General features: G+C 39.8%; 1 protein-coding gene across 2 annotated transcripts in view; it reads right to left on the minus strand.

Moving 5' to 3' along the window:
• The window catches only part of CSTF3 (cleavage stimulation factor subunit 3), a 52,524-nt gene that overhangs the window by 7,928 nt on the left and 23,755 nt on the right, over window positions 1–20,841 (minus strand). The window contains exons 4-13 of one of the 2 annotated variants that reach the window (XM_087744031.1): window positions 8,843–8,875; window positions 8,364–8,461; window positions 6,837–6,903; window positions 6,707–6,741; window positions 6,474–6,600; window positions 3,715–3,792; window positions 3,350–3,512; window positions 2,759–2,868; window positions 2,239–2,355; window positions 1,012–1,086 (exon numbers count right to left, since the gene is read on the minus strand). In XM_087744031.1, the coding sequence (XP_087600157.1) occupies window positions 1,012–1,086; window positions 2,239–2,355; window positions 2,759–2,868; window positions 3,350–3,512; window positions 3,715–3,792; window positions 6,474–6,600; window positions 6,707–6,741; window positions 6,837–6,903; window positions 8,364–8,461; window positions 8,843–8,875 (903 nt within the window). The remainder of the gene's footprint in view (window positions 1–1,011; window positions 1,087–2,238; window positions 2,356–2,758; window positions 2,869–3,349; window positions 3,513–3,714; window positions 3,793–6,473; window positions 6,601–6,706; window positions 6,742–6,836; window positions 6,904–8,363; window positions 8,462–8,842; window positions 8,876–20,841) is intronic. The other variant, XM_087744038.1, reaches the window with a different exon arrangement.

The raw sequence follows: 20,841 nt of genomic DNA on the forward strand, positions 1-20,841 counted from the left end.
GCTTTCAGAGAACTAGAGGCTTATTGTAAAAATGGTAACTTTCCAATAAGGTTAAGACATCCGTGAGGCTAAAGAACTGTCAAAAGGCCCGATGAAGCATTTTACTGTACATTATACAATCCGAGATACAAATCATCCTGTCTGCAAATATTTATACCCAATCAAGGGAACAATGAACGTGCTATTTAACTCAGTGGCCAATTTGTGATTTGCCTTTCTTTGGGTTTTAACTTTCCTCCACTCAGAATTAGATCACAAATAACAGCATTCCTCAAATGGGAGGAACTGGTATGTGGTTTCTCAGCAAATGTGTATTTGGGAAGCATTATGACCGGTGTTTAATGACTAGAACATGTCAGTAAATGGATACCTTTCCTCTGACACTGACCTGTTGTTTAATTTTAGACCTCAGACCTTTTTTTTCCTTTTCATGCTTTGTTGTGTCTATTTATAAACTAAATAACTTTCTGAGGGCAGGTGACTTCCTCACACCATTTGTTCAGTACCAGCACAGCTGGCACTACAGACAATGTTGCTTACTGTATAACTTAAGCAGCTGGACTGCAATACTCTTTGATACTTATATGGTGCACTGCAAATTTATTTGCAAACTACATGTACGGTGTATTTCTGTGAAGGGAGAACAATGGGCAAAGGCAACGTGCTGTTAATCAGTTAAGGGGAGGAAAGTGAAATTTCAGTTGAGCCAACAGAACACACACCAATTCTTATGAGGTGCATCATGAAATCTTTAATATCTTGTATCTTCATTGCTTGTTTTAAGAGATTCTCCAAAAGAGACGGAGGAGAAAAGTGCACATGACTTAGTGTATCTAAGTGGATTCAAGGCTATAATTATCAACCTTGCTGAAATTTTAATCTAATTCTGTCATCTCAGTACTCCACCTGCTCAGTCATCCTCGTGACCCAATGAACCTCCCCATTCTTTGTGTGTACTCCGGTGACTATCCATGCAACTGTGGAAAAACTCAATACTAAGGATCGCCTTACCAGGGTGGGATCGATGTCTTCAATAGCCAGGAGTCGGTTATATATGCTGTGTACTTTCTCATACTTCATTCGACTCTAAGTGAATAAAAAGGAAATGCAGACTGCTTAGTAAAACTATTACAAATCACCTGTGAGAATGCAACAATCAATCTGAAGAAAAACCGAACATTTTTCTGCTTCCTTTTTTCCCCACTTGAACATTATGTATGTCACCCCTTTACTCAGATGCATTTTTTGTCTTGTGCAGTCATTTCTTTATTTCCCACATTAATTTCTCACTAGTGCTTACATACGTGCTTTTCAAGAATCTCTGAAGTCTTTTTCTGATTCAGTGATACCGCAGCGGAACTGCCATTGTAGGTGTTTAGGATAAGAAGACTGTTTCCTTTACCTCTGTCTCAAAGTAACGTGCAGACAGCTAGGAAAACCACCTCCATCACTCTCCAACCTACGCATTTCTGATAATCCATTCTGTTCCCTGCCAGCTGCAGCCCTCCAAATTGTGTTGCGCAACCTTAAAAAATTTAAATCGCCAGTACGCTTAGGATACAAGAGGCTGCACTGAAAGCCACGGAAAGCTTTTTCTTTTAAGGGCAAAAGGGTTTTTTTGCTGTTGTCCTCAGGATCTTCCTGCAAAAACTCTTCCACATTATGATAAGTGGGCAAAATATATCCTGCAGAGGATTCCATAGTCCTCATCTGATCAGTGGGAAGTGGCCTTTATTCCTGACGGTTCACGTCCAAAACCAACCACTGCCGCCGCATGACTCATTACGGAGGCTGTGCGGTTTGGTGGCAGGCTGGGTAAGGAGATTTCTCAAGAAAGCTGCAGTATAGGGTGCCTCCCATCTTCCCTCACAGCCATGCAAATACAACATTAAACCCCCAAGAATTAGATAGTTCTTTATCCCCATTTTAAAAGTGAAGAAGCTGATGCTCCGGTACATGTAAATCTATCAGCCTTTCAACTTCACAGTAATTTGAAAAATGTGGTGAATACTTAAGTGGAAAGACAGTAGATTTTAAAAAAATTTGTAACTCATCATACGGGCTTTTCCTCTCCATTTTGTCAGCTCAGTCTCAGAAACACTGAATGAGGTTAAGGCTAGACGAATCAGTAAATTAATTCTACAGAATTCTGGGTATTCAGTATGTTTCAAATAAATGACATTATTGATGAGAGATGTCTTTGGGTTTTGACGTCAGTACATCACTGTTTTTGCTCACCTCTTCATAATCTGCATATGCAAAATAAAGAAGCATATTCTTCTTTAATAAAGTGCTGATCGCTCTTTCATAAATATTAGCAGCCTCATCACTGAAAAGTTTAGCATTGTTCATGTCCTGTTATAAAATAAGTATGATAATATAATTGTTCAGCATCTGTGACAATGAAGGCCAATCTATGGAGTATCTTTGTGTGTGAAAAGTCCCAGTGAACTTCCATGCAGTGCTCCAATAAAGAGATAATCATCTCCCCAGTACTTAAGGAATCACAAAATCAGGCCAAACCCACCCCCCAGACCTAAAACTGGCCAACACTGAAATAGTTTTTCGTAATTCTTATCTCAAATGCAAATATTTTTCTTAAAATAGCCCCAATTTTAAAATTCTGAACATGACACAACTTATCGTGCTAAATATTTTTCACACCCCCACCCTTGGTTCTTAAGTGTTTGGGAGAAATTAACAGTACACCATGTCAAAGAAGTGAAATAAGGAAGAAAACCAATGGCAATCTGCTTACCCCTTTTTCAGCTAGCAGTTTACTGGATTGCTCGAGGTACTGTGCAGCTTCATACCAGATATCTGGGTGATGTCCCAGAACCAAAAGGCATTGCTCATAGGCAAACATAACTGGGGGGAAAAAACGTAAGAAATACTCCTTGTACATTATCGCAGAAACGGTACCATCTTGCACGATGGAAGTATGAAATACAAAACCCAGCAAATAAATCAGACAATATTAACACTAATTAGCTTTGAATACAACGATCACAACTGCAGTTCTTTTATGTTGCCAGGAACTTTACGAATCATAACCAGCAGCTAAAACCTGCCTCCTCCACAGAGGAAGAGGCAGAACTCATTCAAGAACATTGGCCATAAAATCAGGCGGTGACCCACCGTTTCCTGACCTCCAGTGAAAGTTCAGTGGCACACGACTACAGCACTGTCCCCCAAAATCCGTGCATTACTTTCAGCTTGGCTTGAGCAAAAACTAAAGAGTAGTTTAAAAAAACCATCCACACAATTCAAGAAATTTGATCAACTTCTGCTCCAGCGTGATCCCTGAACGCTAAATCACATCATTACTTATGCCGCAATATCTAATTACCTCTTTTTGTTATGAGAGTTTGATCTTCGGTCCGCAGAGGATTGCTCTTTTCCCACTGGATGTATTTCTTCCACATGTCTACCTGCTGAGCCTCTTGCGGGGTATTTTGTGGGGGGACAGAGGGAGCATTGCGGTCCAGACCTTTCATCACTGTCTCATATTCCTGAAACAGAAGCGACGTTTGGAACAGCAGATTTAAACACACCAAACACTTATTTTGGGTTATGCTTTATAAAACTGATACAAATGTTTTAGCATACTAACCTTATTAGTCTAACATACGCTTTTATTTGAAAATAAGAACCAAGTTTAATGCTAGTTTGTAGAATTGAATAGAAGAAAGAAAAGTCAACACAAGGTTGTACCTTTGCTACACGTCGTGCATTCATATAATCTCTACTCCTGTCTTCGATCATCTTCTTGGCTAAGTGAATATTGATGCCCTGGAGAAGGGTAAAGAAAAGGAATTGGGAATGTGCGATTTCACTTTGGAAATCCTGAATCTCATTTCATACAGAAAAGAACTTGAATGGGGATGCAAACATGAGCAAGAAGGACGAAGTTATTTTAAAATACTGATCTTGAAAGGTACTGCATTTCTCCTAATAAACGTATGGGCAAGAACTTAGGTATCAGAGAATAAACTCCCTACTAAAAATCAACTGACCTGAAGCACCTCAGTATATTTTTAATCACTTACAGCTTTCAAAAATACAATGAACTTTACGTAAACCTGCTGGGGGAGAAAGCGTAAAGAATGTATTTGTGATTTACATTTTTCCTTTAAAATTCTGGTCAGTGCCTCGTCAGAGTCACCACTCCCTGCCTTGCTGCTGCTTGCTGTTCACCAGGTGAAGACCGAGACAGCATATGAGCAATTCCGTTTTCTTGGACAAGTAACAACAGAATTGACCTCAAAGCTCTGCCTTCTCTGTTCCTGAAGTAACTGATAGCTTTTAAAAGAGGTGATATTCAGCACACACCTTGCCACACATGTACCTTTGTCAGCTGAGACTTGAGACCTGTCACCGCAGAGCGCGACACCCCTCCTGGGCCGCGGGCCCGCGCAGAGGGCCCTGCCGTGCTGCTGAGCGAGGGCAGCAGGGGATTCGGGGCAGCTGGGCCCCCGGGCACAACCCACACCTCCACATCAGCAACACAGGCCTGGTCACGGGGTCCCAGGCACAAACAAAACCCCGAAGAAACGCTCTTATGGCCGGATAAGCAACCGCCCTTTTGTTCATGCCTGTGTCAGGGTGGATTTTGCTGGTGTGGCTTGCCAGGACTTTGAGGAAGGTGAGCACAGCTTCCAGTCCTGTTCCACACAGGCACCTGCGCTGGGTACTGACTCATTACAGAAGCCAGGTACCACCCGGACTCTCGCAGAGCGCTGCCTAGGAGAGCTATCTGGGCCAGGTAGCATACAAAACCAGCAATGCCCATTTAACGCAGGGCCGGGCTGAGGACGCAGCGACGCTCTCCCAGAATGCGCTCCCAGCCTCGTGAGGTGCAGCCATGCAGCTTTGTGAGCCAAAGATTGTCACTTCTCTGCCTCGCTAGGGGTGTTACCACTTTTGACCATTCGTTTAATTAAAGATACTAGTGATTGAGGCTGATATTGCTACCTGGTGGCTACCAACTGAGCTAAAGGGAGGCTTAAGAGTATTTTAATTGCAGCAAATACCCAGTAACCTTTTGTACTGAGACCTGCACATGATCTCTGTGGTGCTTGGCTACTGATGTGGGGAATCACTTCCCGCTCAAAGAGCCCTTCTGGTGAGGGGCATCTCCATCCCTGTGCCAGGACACCCGTAGGCAGCAGCCCTTTCCCTCCAGGCCAGCCTAGCCAGAACAGGACACGCAGAAACCCGTGTCCGAGCAGAGCGCCGGCCCTCGGCTTCCAGCAGCTCTGAAGAGCCCGAGGTACTGGTTTGGTTACAGGTGTCAGCCAGAGCTGCCTCAACTAGGAGGAGGTACAGAACGCAGGACAGGTTTCAGCTATCGTTTTGACAGCCTCCCTACGTATTAATGAAAGTAGCAGGAACTAGCAGTGACAGCCTTCATTTGCTACGTGGGAGGGGAAGAGGAGGTTTACAAGGAAGTTGTACTGGGGATTTGCCTACGCAGAAGGCATGTCGCTGGGTACCTTCCCTGGTGGTCGGCAGGCCACCTGCGGTATCCCTGAATACCGACGGGGTGGTGAGCTGTTACAGTGCACGCTCGTGGCTGCGGGTGCCAGGAGGCACTCCCACTGGCTAAGCACCGTGGCCCTATTAGTGTCAGGTCAGCAGTCCTACAACTTGCATCATGAGCGACAAGGAAACAGAAATTGTCCCTTCTTTCCTGCTCAGTGCACAGCTGACCCGCAGCATGCCGGCATCTCCAGCCCCGGGCGTAATCTGCAGGACAAGGGAGAGTGCTGTATGAGCATCCCTGCTTGACGGTGCTGAGCACGAGGGCATCTACCCTCAGTTCTGCATTCTCACCTCTGCTGAGGGGGACAGGTTAACAAGCCATTACCAAATGTGTTTACAAATACGCTATAAAGGTGCAGCTACAAATTAGCGTGCAAGGTCAATGAGCTGAGGTTATGCTTGCTGAAGACAGTGTGGTAGCAGACTCACCTGAATTGATGCTGTAACGGCTTCAGGTGAAGGATGGTGAGGAACATTTTATATGTACTTGAGACCCTGTAACTTAATACCGTGAAGCAAGTCCAAACCATCATAGCTGAATGCCATTTTAACCTGTTCTACTATAACTGAAAGGAGGGGAGTGCCTCCTTGGGGAAGCAAGCCCTCATTGCCAGCTGGTCTGCTCTAGCTTCCATTAAATACATTCTCTGTCACTGATACCAGGGATTTCTAATTCACCATCAATTCTACTAGGCCAGCTGGGAAATGGGACAGTTAAATGTATCCTATAGAAAGTCTTTAAAATAAAATAATTACCTTTCAGGTACCTGTGCAGTTTTGCCACAGGTCTTGGTACATACTGCACATGCAAACTGTGTTTATACTGCTGATCTTTTACACATAATTATTTAGTGGATACAGTTTGGGCACCATACTTAATTATACTTTTTTTTTTAAATGTCACAAACAAATTTCATGTTCTTGATTACCTCTTCGTACTTGTTATAATCTCTCCAGAGCTGTTCTATGTTTATCATTGGATTCACGCAACCACGCTGGTAAACCCTACGGACAGCTGTTATCCTCTGGTTTTCTGCATAAGATCCTACTGCTTCTCTAAATAGTGGGGAGAGAGATTAATGTCAGCTATTACAGATCATAACTGGTATGAGCATCAACAGTACATTAACTGAGCTTAAAAAAATTCTTTCAAGGTACTTACACGCCCTTCAAAAAATTGATGTAATCCACCCAGATCTATGTGAGAAAAAATATTACATATAATGAAACCAATGTTTAGTTGTATTGCTTATAAAGTAAGAAATAAAACGGTTTTTGATAAAAAAACATACCTGGTATGACATGATTTCCATGCCAATCTTATCCAGAGCAAAATCATATGCCTGAGCCATTTTTTCTCTGAGGAAAAAAACAAACCACAAAGACCATAGAGCAAGTCTTTAGTATTTAAAAATTCTTTATTTAACAGTATTCTTTTGTGCAGCAAATTCTAAACAAACATTGAGGCATGAAAAGTATCATTCAACAGCTGAGAGTAAAAATCGGCATTCAGATAGCTTTAAATTCTGCATTTAGGGGTTGGTTTATTTTTTTAAGAAAATGATGTAAATCTGTTGGTGGCAATCTAGCACACTAACAATTCCTGAGACCCCCTGCTCCTTAAGTGAGTGCAAATCCACGTGTACTATGGGCACTGGAAGTTGAGAAGATAGAAACCAACTGCTCTCTACCTCTTCTTAGCTGAGACGTACCCGAGGTTTCTTTTTTCCCCAGAATTCCCCAAAATTCCCCTTGTCGTAATTGTCCAGGAACACCAAAAGGCTGGGGCAATTAGGAGTAGCTCCCCTGTGTGGAAACTGGCCAAAATCTTTCACGTGATTTCTTATCCCCCCAAATTGAAAGTCATTTTCCCCAAATTTAAAATGATCACAGAATATTTCCTTGGTTAAGTTTCAATGAAAACAGCTTTTTCTCTCTCTCACTTTTCTCCCAGTCTCCTTTACTCAAACATCTTTCAGTACCTTACTACTCCTTGACCGTATTAGCAGGAAAAATAGAGGAAAGTTAAATTAGATAAAAAGATGGGGGGGGGGGAGGGCACTGATACTTTTAAAAAGTGTTTCAAAACAGTCTTGTAAAAACAAATTTTAAAAAAATGTGCTTTTTTCTGTTAATGCATTAGTTATCTTGCCAGTTATAACACAAAGAAATTATGGTGGGCTGGGAAAGAAACAGTTTATAGATGCTGAAAGGTGCTGATATTTTTTGAAACCTCAGTCAGGAAGAAAAAGCATTAAACTCAGTCTGCAGGATTATAAACAAGTAAAATGTAGTAAATGAAAAGGGATGAAGATTAATACATCCCCAAATGACGACACCCTGTTTTTTATGCCTTTTTATGCTTTCCAAAACTTTCTCTAATTACTGAACTATTTACTATTGCTAGGCAAATACAGTACCTCAGCTAGAATCAATGGTGAATTTTGTGGAGACTCTAACCAGGGCCCTGAGGGGGAGGGCAGCAAAAGGTCCCGACTGAGGAAGAAGCGTGTTTCAGACTGGCTCAAGCACCAATCTCACCTGCAGGGAACTGATATGGATACGCCAGCTGCTCCCCTGCTCTTGCCCCACCTCGTTATGTGCATCCAGACTAAGGAACCAATTTTACCCAGCAAGCTCAATTAAAGAAACTTTACACAAACTGTTTTCTAAACGGAGATTATATATTACGCCCCCGACACTCCACCAGAAGATCCCCAGGCAGGTTTGCCACCCAGGTCCTCCCCACCCCCTAGTCAAACATCGAGAAGAGATTCACCATAAAACTAGAATAATTCAGAGCAACTCTGTTAACTTACTTGTAACTAGGTAGCTTCCCCTTGGTTTCTCGTACATAGGAAAGGTAACATTTCCATAAATCAATGTGTAAAACCTTCATAAGGCATCGCTGAAATAACTGTTTAATACATCAAGAAGACGTGATCAGGATTCCAGATATAGAAATTAGGTTTCTACTTTTAAAGCATGAATTAAAATAATCTTTGTAATTACAACTGAGATTTGTAAGAAAGAATAAGTTAAACTACTCTTCCTTTTGACTAAAGCATCTCCTTGCTATGCAAGGGAACTGGAGAGAATTAAGCAGAGAAATCCCTCTGCGCGCTTCACTGATTACAGCTTGGTAGCAACAGCAAATTGACTTTAGTGATACTTCTTCTCTTGTGTTTTTGAATAGCACATTCAATGACAGCTATCGTTCTTTCCAATCTGCTTTAGCCTAATCACAAGATACTTGTTCTTGCTATAGAGATATATTGCATATATTGATAGGACTCACCTTTTCCACTTTGTCATAATTTTTTGCTTTAATCTATAGGGAAGCAGAAAAAAACAAATCACTTAAGAAACTATTTTAGAATAGTAGGAATATATTCTTCATACAGTACTATAGCATTCCAGTTTGTACTTTGGCTGCCTAAACTAATTACATTGCAATACCACATAATGTTGCAAAAGTATAATTAAACATACAAAAATCATGTACTTTGCTTAGCTTTTTCAAAATTACCATTATTTAATTATTATTTTTATTTTTTATTATTTTTCACTTCCACTAGGGCCAAAATTTAGGTATCAGTAGGTAAAGCTGGTTTCCTGTATCTGGTTTGGACATCCAGACTTAGCCTCTTATTTTAAGGTACTCTGTTGCCTTAAGTGCATATATTGACTTAGATACCAAAGCCTCTAGATCAGGATTTAGTAAATTAAGGGTAAAATACCATATTTACAAAACTAAAAGGCTAATAAATGTATTATATTTGAGTATTTATTTCTCAAAGTACACTTTGCTAGAATACGCTGATGCAGAATAAGGGAATAATAAACCCTGGAGAATCTGTATTTTGACAGGTGCCCTCAGCCTTGGTGCTCCCTTCCAGGAGGGACCAAACCACGCTCACATCTCGGCACTCGTTTCATTCAGACAGCACGCACACCGCAAGGGTAGAGGCAGAGTCTCGAAGCAACAGGTTGCCTTTCAGATAAGACACAGAAAAGCACAAGACAGATGTAGAGGGCAGATTGGCACCCTTCATTTCTTTATTGGCTCCAGCTATGTTAACTTACTAGGCAATCTGTAAAGACACACTCTGAAAAAACAAGGATAATCTACAATGCCTCTAGAAGATGCTTATCTGTGTTGAAATAAAGAGCCTTTAACAAAATAAGGACTTGTTATGCTGTATTGCATTTTTCTAAGCATCAAAACTCCTTTTTAAAACTCATGGCTCTTTGTTTATTTAGATTTTTTCTTGGCGTGAAACACGAGAGCCACAGGAGCAGCTCTGAAAGCTTTTCCCCAAGGAGCATGGCAGTAGGCAGTAAACAGCACCCTTTTGCACCAGGTATTAATGATATCATTTTTATATCATCCTCTTTCTAAAGCATGAGAGAATTTTTAATGGAAGCATTAGGAAACACCGTCTCATCTGCAGGAGGCCTAAAATAAATAGTATGTCCTGTACTGCCCTGTGCACTGCCTTTCCTGCCTGCTGTTTCCCAAGTTTCTGTGCTCCTGCAACACCCCGGCCTCCAAGGCCCCTAAACACAGGGGTCCCATAGAGCATCCCCACTCCTCTCGCTCCTGAACAAGATCAATTAAAACCAAGAGAATTCAAACAAGTTTTGCAGAAAAACTTTAATGGCACACATGGCAGACTGGACCCTTGTGTCTGTACTGCTTTTGAACTGGAGCAGCATCCTGCCCTGGTTGAAATGATTTCAAAAAACCCGGGTTTGCAGGAAATTGAGCCTAATTACGTCTTGCACGTGCAATTTTCACAAAGCCTTTCTACAAACTATTCAGTTAAAAGACAGCTGACCAGAGAAATGACGGATTACGGAGATAACATTGCTCTGAAATAACACTTAACTATAACAAACCAGGAGGCGGCGTGCCCGTGCTACAGAGAACACCTCTAACCTCTGCCCTAAGACCCGCGGACCCAACGCACCCTCAGGTACGGGTACGTATCCTACTGCCGCTTTCTCACAGCTTTTTGTGAGAAGAGCACCATCTTTCAACCTTGAAAAAGCACTTACAATAATTGCAGGCTGTTTAGACAGAAGTCTTTTATGGACACAAATTAAGGAGTCTGATCCTGCCCTATTTCTATTTGAAGGACAGTAACTTCTTATATTTTCAATTTCTCTTCGACCGTAAAGTCCAAAAAAGACATCTCCCATTTTCACTGCATCCTTTTTTGACAGTAAGAGTAACTTTTCAGGTTTCTCAACACCTCCTAGAACATGATGAAAAGGATTCAACTCTTGCTAAAGAGCAAGAGCTCTCCAGCCTATGCCTCCCAGCCCCTGCAAACTCCTTTTATCCTTGGTCACCGAGTGGAAAAGAACAAATGAATCTTGGTTTGTATGTCTACACAGAGCACAGCTGCCTGCACATTTTTCCCCTTGTATTCATTCAAGTAAAATCTTCAATAAGACGAGCAGAAACTTTTTTTTTCTTTAAAAAGAGTGAATACCCAGGAGATAGTTTAAATCCTTTCTTTTGTGACAATTAAATAAAACGAGTCCATGGCTTTGCCACGGACAAAAGGCATCACCTTGTAGTTAGTTATTCAAGAAAAAGACCAAAAATAATTTTTAAAAGCTCAGAATGAAAAGCTATAAGCAGGCAGAGCAAAAATTGGTGTGCCTTCCAGGTTTAGCCACGTAAAAAATGTTCTGCACATCTGCCTTGAGTTACTATGCCAAAGACAACTCCTAGACGTAGCTGATAGGGCTGCGAACGCTGCCTGCCTGCTTAGCGCACCTCCCTTCCCCTTGTCACCCAAAAGCCCAATGGCAACTATTACTCAGCATAAGTGACCCAGACTGACCTCAGTAACTGTATACAGCATCAAGTAAGCGCACAGTAATCCCACGTAATTGTTTACTAGAGCAGTTTTATTAGCGCGTGGCATCACTGTCACCAAGCAACATCAAAGAGACAGAGCACAAGGAGTACTTATCAATTAGACTTACATGCACTTCCAGTAACAAAGACCTTGAAAAGTTAAGTATTTTGCTAAGGAAAAAAAGCTATATCCTTTATTTACATGTGTTATGACTCAAAGAACAAAATATTGTCTACATGAATTATCAGATATATTAAAAGCTGCTGTCCACATCTGGACTTCAAGTCAGTGTTATGTATTTGTTACATCCATAAACATGGTTTGATGTTGATATCTGAAAATTCAGAAATCTCAGTACCGATGAAGTTAGGAGGTTGGAGATTGGCAGGATTTGTTAAAAATAAAGGAAAAGAAAAAGCAATATTGGCCAATGCTTACTGCGTCTCTCTCACTGAAGAGTTTTTACCAAACCCCCAGAGCCAGAGGGAAGAGCAGCTATTTCCCCTGCAGGAATCTGTTTGCGTTTCTTGCCTCACTGCTCCCGAGCAAACATCCTGGCAGCCCTGGCACCGGGATGCCACAGGGATGGGAAAGCCCATCACCAGATAGGGCACACGCTGCCTCCAGGACCCACCGTCACACGTTTCTGTTACATTTCTTGTTTTTCCCATTAGACACAGGAACAGGCAGGGATTAGACGTGGACAAGCATTAAAGGATGGACATCAATACTGTATTTTTGTCCTTAAAGACAAACATAACAAAGTGAACTTTGTACAGATCTTTACAATAGATTATCCTTCAATTTCTAACGCTGCCTGTATTCCTATTCCAATTGCTTTGATTCAAGAGGTAGGCGTTACCCTCATGGAAGCTAACACGTAAGAGTGTCTCCACCACGAATCCACCACCTACAGAACGAGCTTAGGCATACTGTCATTCTAAGGTAAAATTGGTACATATGAACATCCCCCCTCCATCCTTGGAGACCACCTAGTCTGACCAGCTATACTCGGACACTCCTGTAGCAAAACACATCTGACCTCGCCTTCCTCTGCCTGTGAAAACGACAAATTCCACCTGTTTTGCAGAAAGAGTAACTTTAAATTTGATGCTCCAATAGGAAATTTAAGTCACTACTGTATCAGCTTTGTACAAGATGAATTTATAACAAAAGCCAAATTTCTTCCCAGAATACACAACATGCTTCCCAATAACGAGCTTCTCAAACATTCAAGGGCAAAATTTAATCCATAAATTACATGGCACTTCACCCTTTTTAATAGACTTATTAAAACATATGTATCATTTATGATTATGCAAAGCAAGTGTTTATATTAATCTAGAGACTTTAGACTACTTGTAGTTATCTGGAAACATACCATACAAACCTAAAAAGTCTGCTTGTTTTATTTTAACCTTTGCAGTGTTTCTTGGTTTTGACCAAGCTCCTAAGGAAACAAGGTTAGCACATGGTACTTGAGGATCTGCATGGCTTTTTCTGCCATGACTCTCATTTCCTTCTGTGCCCCATCTATTTCTATATCCCAACTCCCTCTCCTTTTTCAATGGTTATCTTCCAAGGAAAAAAGAATATTTTTTCAAGCATAAAATCTCATGTGCCCTTATCCACTGCCTCCAGCTCTACCCTTGGTGAGGTAGATCCTCTTGCCCTCTCCCCTCCCCACCACCCCTGCACTGCTTTCCAACAATTTTTTTTTAACTTTTTTTGGAAGAGAGACCTGAAGAGAACCGCCACGCGCCACCGGCAGACCGCACCAGCTGATGAGGGACAGGCTGAGAGAGGAGAAAACACCACAGCAGCGCTGGCGTTAACTTTGAGGATTTAGTTCATAGTGATTGGTATTTTTAGAACTACTATTTTCTAAAATCTGGTTTAATTATAGATACTACCATGTATGCAACATCTTTAATGTTTTTTTAAAAACACATATACAACATATGTTTCAGAGTACAAAATTACAACCAGAGCATACATGTATGTATTTGGAAGTATTGCTTTTGTTTATTAACTGAAGGGAGCTCACTGTTGAAGACCTATATTCATTCACACAGTTAGATGACTAGGTATTAGGTAATTAAAAGTTAGCATTTTAAAAATACAATCAGACTACACAAAATTTATCATCACTGAATCCATTTGCGCTTCTTTTTTCCTATTTTTTTTTAACCTCTTGATTGTTAGGGTAAAATAATCAACTACCTGCTGTCAAGTCCAGTGGGATGTAATTTGGGTCTCTACTAGTATAGAACTGCAGGTGTAATAAAACACATGCACGTTTCTCTACCTGTTTTCAAAATATAGATTAGGCCTGGCTGGACAGATGTTCACACTTTATCTGCAGAACAGATACTGCTTGGACCAAAGCAGTTCAAACTTCTCAGACTGCCTCAAAGAAATGTAATCTTTGAAAGGATGAAAAGAGTGCAACATGCTAATTCATTCTATCTTTAGCACATTCAGCCTTTTGCTATTTGCTGAGGCTTCCAGTCAGCGACTAATTGCATGAGCACTTAACATGACAAACTCGTTTTCCTACAGGTCCAATAACAGCAATTACCTTTGCAAACAGCAAACCAAGCTCTGCTCAAGTACATGAAATGCAAGGGAAATGCAGGGCTAACACTGCGCTCGCATGTGGTCATTAACCCACGGAGGCTGGATTATAACTGCCTAGATAACTGGGTGTAAAACTTATCCATGCTGAACAAAGCACATCTTTCATTTATGCAAGATATTCCAAGGCTTAGCCAATGAAATCCTTTATTTAAAAACATCGGCATACAATTGCTGATGTAATTTCTGTAATATATAATTTTACTACAATTTATATCAGATAAGGATTGAATGATTCGGAATTTCTGCAGTCTCCATTTGGAATTTTAATATTCCTTGTGAAAATATAGCTTTTATCATGCTATTACTACAGATGGCAAGGAAGAGATACAGTACACCGAGTACAGGAAAACTCATTTTCTCAAAATGTAATAAGATGACGTTCTAAGTATTTTCATTCAGTATGGTGTAATTTTTCACATTGTTATGTGTCTCAATTTCAAAGTCTGCCATACAATGGGATTTGAAAACTTCCTTAAAATTATTCTGAATGAAATGCCTCCAACTACTATTACAGGTATTATTTCTAGAGCTTCCACAACCATGGCATTACATCAAAATTTAAAAATCATGTTGTTTCCACTAGATATATCATCACTTGAAAAACAGTCTCCTTACAGGATGCAGTCATAGCTGCCATACAGGTGGCTACAACGTAGAGCCAAAAAAAAGCACCATTTTGCAGTCTGCTTCCTGATCGCAGCCATCATTTAGGTTTCACAGTTGTTTCCTGATTTACAAAATAGTGGCCTATCACGGACACTATCAAGTATTTGTATTTATATTTAGATATACTTTGAATTCGCTCACAGTATTTAAGAATAAATCAACTTTTCAGTAACCAAGACTATTGCTTAAGCTAATGAACAGGACCTGTAATTCTGCAAACCCAATTACCAGTTAATATCCTACATATATAAATATGATAACAGGCACATACTGGGCAGCTAGTGAAAATGTTAGCTTTCTATAGCAAAATTCTGGGCCACGTCACCATTTCCTGTTAAAGACAACGAAAACCAGCAAAAAGGGGCTCTGTCTAGAGGAAAAATGATCCCTAGTAAGTGAAGGGCAGCATTTTTCATAAGGAGCAGGAGGCAAGCTGTAGTGGGAGACTGGGACAGGAGACAGCAGCAGAGCTAGAGAGCGCTGCTGCATGAACAGCCAGGAATATGCAAGGTTGCTCCTCACTCTCGGTAACTTCTTGAAAATTGTCCTTCCAGCCTCATGACCCCAAGCCATTAATAGCCTTTAGGAACAATTAAGCAAAGCACATTAGGTTAACACACTCTACCAACCTTTCTCCTCTCAGGGGCAGCAGCCTAGAGAGATCTCTACATGAACACCTCCACCATCTGACTAATTGTAAAAAAAAAAAAAAAAAAAAAAAAAAAAAAAAAGGCATGACCAAAGACTTGAAAAGACTATTTCCAGAACTGTGAGCATAAAACCAGATTTATCTGGAAGTTCGGGAAAGGGAGGAACCCAGCTGCACCTGCAGCAGGTGGTGAGGGAGCAGCTCAGCGCAGAAGTCTTTTCAGAAAAGAGTGCAAACGAAGAAATTGTGACATGCTACTCTGAAGACAGAGCAACATATGCCCCAGCTGACACAGAGTTAAATCATTCTTTATTAAAAAAACTATGTAAACAAGTAATTACCAATTTAAAAAAAAACTGTGAGTGGAAGATGTCTTTTTGTTTCACCTATTAGACTAAAAAAACAAATACCTTTAATTTTCAGATGCATCAGGAAAGAAATTAATCCAGAAGAATACAGGAATATAATATCATTAGATATCAGCAAACTGTTTGCATTCTAGAAGTGCAGTAATACAAGGATTGAGAATCTGGACAACCTTGCTTAACAAACTTACAGTAAACAGACTGATCTAGAAATGAATAAAGATTAATGCATCGCAGTAAAGAAACTTAACTTTGCTACTAATAGAGTTTGGAATATTAAAGAACTATCTACCCCACCTAATTCCTAAGTATCTACTCCAGTGTAAAGAAGAACAAGGACTACATTAAGAAATAAGAGAGATCAGAGATGGAGTTACTAAAAAATAGCTATTGTGCTTTAATTTACACCTCAGTGCAATTTGAATTAATTTCCACATCCAGACAAAGCTTTAGGACTAGCCTCTACTCCCTTACAGAAAATGCTGGCCTCCCGGTCCTGCAGCGAGGCACTTTATTCATGTTAATACTTCGAAAAGCAAGCATAAATTTCAGGCACCGCTATCAAGAGACTAGCCAGAGGGTGTACAGAGAAATATTTCTTTATAGGCAGCATTAAAAAAAAAAGTTTTGTGGTGACAAAACTGTTAAATGATTTTTCTAGTTGGAGAACGGTACTGAATTGCAATCACTGATTCACTCACTACTCATTTATTTCTGATGTCACATATACTCTTTTTTCTTGGCTTTGTTTTCAATCTGGGTTATAAAAATGAGGAAGCGATTTCTCAAGCTTATTTCCCCTTTCTTCCCATCTGTTTCATTCTCCTGCTATCTATTCTCATTTTGTTTGTGTGTTTTACTTCCTTTCCAGAACGCACTGTCAAAAAAATTCAGATTTGCAGTTATGTTTAAACACTAAACCCACCTCATGTTATTACTTGCACTGCTATTTTCCTTCCTGACAAACTGAGTCCCATCATTGCAAATATCTCCTGTGGATTAGTATAATTCAAGTAAGGCTGCCGAGACAGCCCTTTTCAAGTCATGATGAAAAGCACACTCCATGCTCTTCAGAAAAAAAGGACAACTTCAGTTATCTGTTACTTCACTGCCCTATGGATCTGACACCTAAAAATTGTCTAGAAATTGGGGGTGAAGTAGAGAGTTGCTGCATCTCTAAGTTTTGTTTACCTGCGAGTACTGCCTCAGTCTATTGACCTGCCTGCTCTTTGCTGTCTGGGTAAAGCTCACATACGTATAGCTCATATAGAGCAGCAGTTACTCCTCGCTTTTCTTCCTTGTTCTATTTCCTCAAACTCTTCCATGCAAAATGGTTAAGTTTCCTCTACAAATGTTTTAAGACAACTGTCCCCAACAGCATTTGATACTAGGTATACAATCAATAGTTATGCTTTCCCCCTTCATATACCTGCTCTTTACTTAGCGTAAGCAGTTCTTACACGCCAATTTAAAAATCAATAGACCGTAAGACCTCTTTAATAAGCACCTTCTGTTTGTGGTCATACCACGTTTAGTAGATGGCAACACATATTTCCTGGTTAGAGAAAGACAGCACTACATTATCACTAGTTCCTTTTAAAAAATTTTTAATAGAAATTTTGCTACCTCCCTTCCTGATTAGTCAATTTTTGCTCCCGTATTATTTTTTGCTCACTTTTTGCATCTAACAGCTTTACACGGTCATTCCAAGATGCCGCTCCTTACCCACTGATGTCACCGAACGGCACCATCCACTTCACACTCCACGTTCTAAAATGTGCCTGTAAAACTCCAGCAGCCTACCGACGTGCACGTCTGACTAAAGGCACCAAGACCTCCTACCTACCATCAGGAAGATGTCTTTCATACCTCTGCTCAGCACTACTCAAGAAAACAAGAACTTGTCTTAGGTGTTTAGGTCTTGCCACATACAAGCATGGTTTCTGTAACAGTGTCTAGCTTTATGCATATAATTGGGAAGTACGAGTTACCTACTCCAATCGTTTTTCCAAATAATGGAAGACAATCCAGTGTTCTTTGCTCCTTCAGTATTTATTACGTTTTATTGTACAACACATCTTTATCTGTGGTACCCATTCTTTAATATCTTCTCCAAATCAGGAAAATCATTACCTTTTTTATTTAGGCAATTTGCTCATTGTTAAATTTAATGTAATATTAACTGTATGCTGCAATTTACAAACGCTAAGCATCCTTCTATTTTCCACTCCTTTCTAGCCAGATTCAACTTCGTACTTAGATTCTCAATTTGTCTGCAAATCTCATTTTAATAAAAAGTCAATTTTCAAATGCCCCATGGCTTGTAATTTCCTCTTCAATTTCACACTCACTTTAAGCCACTGCAGAAAACATCACCCCAGATTCACACTCCTGCAAACTACCTTGCTTCCTTCCTGACTTAGGCTTTTTGGTTCTTCCTACGTACTTTAGTTCACTTCTGCTTCTCATTCCTGTTTCTCAATGTATTCTGTATTTTACAGAAGCAGCGGGAAGTTTTAAAAAGTGTTTTCAGATGGCGAACATTAATAGATCTACTGATATCCTTTGCAGTTATTAGGAAGTATGCCATTTCACAAAGAAGCAGTACTTTTTCGCCGAGAATTAGTTTTATATTAGTTTAACTCTCAGAGGAACAAATTTATAGGACTCAAAAGCACATATAGCACCCACGAACTGCAAGATAATCTGTTAACATGACAACATGCAATGAGATAAAGACTTGCTGTCTTATTTATTGGCCAGATCACTGAAGTTTAAAAGTTAAATTAAGAGGGAAGCATAAAAGCAAGGTATTTGGCCCAGTCTGTAAACACAGATAAACCACATCAGTTGTCTTCCTCAACCGCATATCATAAGCAAACAGTCCCTCAGCAGGGGCAGTGGAATTGGACATATGCACTCCTCTTTCTTCAGCTAATTTAGTAAGATAATAGGCGCCAGTATCTTGACAAGGTTGCCAAACTGAGGAGCAAAGATACACTGCAGCCTGCCATCACCGCTAGCGAGGCACTAACCCCGTAACCCAAGCTAAAAACTCCTTGCAATACTAAGACCTTAAGAACAGGGCAGGGATCAGACTGCTGCCACAGACTGCGTATCATAAGGGGTACGTGAGGTATCACTACCTAGAAAAAATGAAAGACAGTTGTTTCATTACACAGAACTCGCACCTTAAAATACTCTAAGATCTAGCTTAAGACCCTTAATTTAAAATCATCTGGTTGCTTTTGACTTTTATCAGAAATCAGCATTCATTACACTAACATACAGCTCATTAAAAAAATCATTCCTCCTTTGATTTTGCTATCCTCAAAGTATCTCAGAGAAAGTAAGAAAGCAAAATTTGCAAGGAAGTTATGATTTTCTATGTAATTTTTTTGATATAGCTGGGGAAAATGCGGCATTTTAGGGGGCATTAAGTTCCCCATTAGGTTTATAGTTTGATGACTTCTCACTACACTCATTGCGCGCCTACAGTTTTGATATATTCTTTTCAAATATGCTTGCATAAAAGTGCAGAAAAGGGTAAGTTTGATAACCATAATTGTTTCACACTGTGAATTACGATATTTCAGAAAATTAATTTTTGTAGAATAAAGTTATCAAATGATAATAATAATTTTTGTATGTAAGCTTTTAATAATTCTTCAACAAGATTATATGTTAATAATACACCTGAACAACCTAGAATTTCAGAGACCTTACTTTTTAAAGGAATCCTTAAATATCTATTTATAAAAAGAAGCAACACATCTAGAAGGCAGCAAAGCTCCCTTAAACAGTCTCCACACTGACTTAGCAAAAAGGGCTAATAGTCCAAATGAAAAAATCTTAGGACCAAAAAGAACTTCTGCCCTTTTGAGTGGTCAAATTCATTTAGAGACCATCCATTAATTTCTTCCATTTTCTAGAGTGGACCTGGTCTAATAAAGGCTCTGTGCAAAATAAAGACAGCCAAACAAGCAATTATCCTAAGAAAAAGGAACACAAGTTGCGTGAAGAGTAAAAAATGGTACTAGAAGATGTAATTGTATCATAGAGCATAATCTTCTTACTGTTACAATATTAGCACAAGACTAGCTTGGCCTGTCAGCAGAGGACAAATTGTTCTTAATGTTTTGTCTCCATGGCTGGAATGTAAAGAGCAATTTTCCAATAATTTGTTGCAAAAATAGCCCAAAGAATGGTTCTCAAAGCCATTAGATTGGTCTTAAGTCTCCAAAGGTGGCTGGGGACTCTAATGTTTGACCACAGAAGACAGCTGTCTCATCACAAGAAAACAAGAATCAGAAATCTAAAACTTAATAGTAGAGAATAATGCCCAGGCACACGTAATTCTCTGCAACTGCGTCGCAGCATCAATTTGCAGTTGACAGGATATATACTGCATTACAAAATAAACCTTACTAAAGCCAAACCAAGTGCACATGAACTGCAACGCTACAAAAATAATCTTATAAGGAGGGCATGTGGGTCCTGGCTTTGCCATGGATTTCCTATGAAATCATGAAGAAACATTTATTATGTCAGTCATTTACTAAAATGGGAAAATAATCTGCCTCAGAAATCTAAGGTTAACCTAATGACTGAGCTGGTTTTGTTCTACAGCAATGAGATATTCCAGCTGAAGTTCAGGGAATTAGCATATTTTTCTAATACAGACAGCTGCCCTAATCGAAAATCCTTCAAATGCCTGTCAGAAATCAAGGAAATTCTCTACTGTTTCCTTTCTGAGAATGCATATTCTTAATCATAGTTACTGAAAAGTCTCATCTATAATGTTAAAAAAGGAAAGATTGTATTTTAAAAGTTGATTACGGAATTAAATGTCCAGATTTGTCTTTTGGCAATGAAGAAGAAAAAATTCACTATAAAAATAGCATTCAGTGGTAAGAATTAATAGCTTCCTTAAACATATGAGTTTTACTGCAGGGTCTTCTCAATATCTCATTACCAAGATTGGACCGATCACAAACAGCCTAATCTGAAACCACATGAACAATCCAAATCTTTTTGGTTAAAGACTTGATCCAAAAGCATTTAAGCGGGTAGACTCTGCACAACTATTCTGGGGCTTCTG

Source organism: Nipponia nippon, unplaced genomic scaffold (genome assembly GCF_047370975.1).
Source record: "Nipponia nippon isolate SJK-2023a ecotype South Korea unplaced genomic scaffold, ASM4737097v1 scaffold_10, whole genome shotgun sequence".
Taxonomy (NCBI): Eukaryota; Metazoa; Chordata; class Aves; order Pelecaniformes; family Threskiornithidae; genus Nipponia; species Nipponia nippon.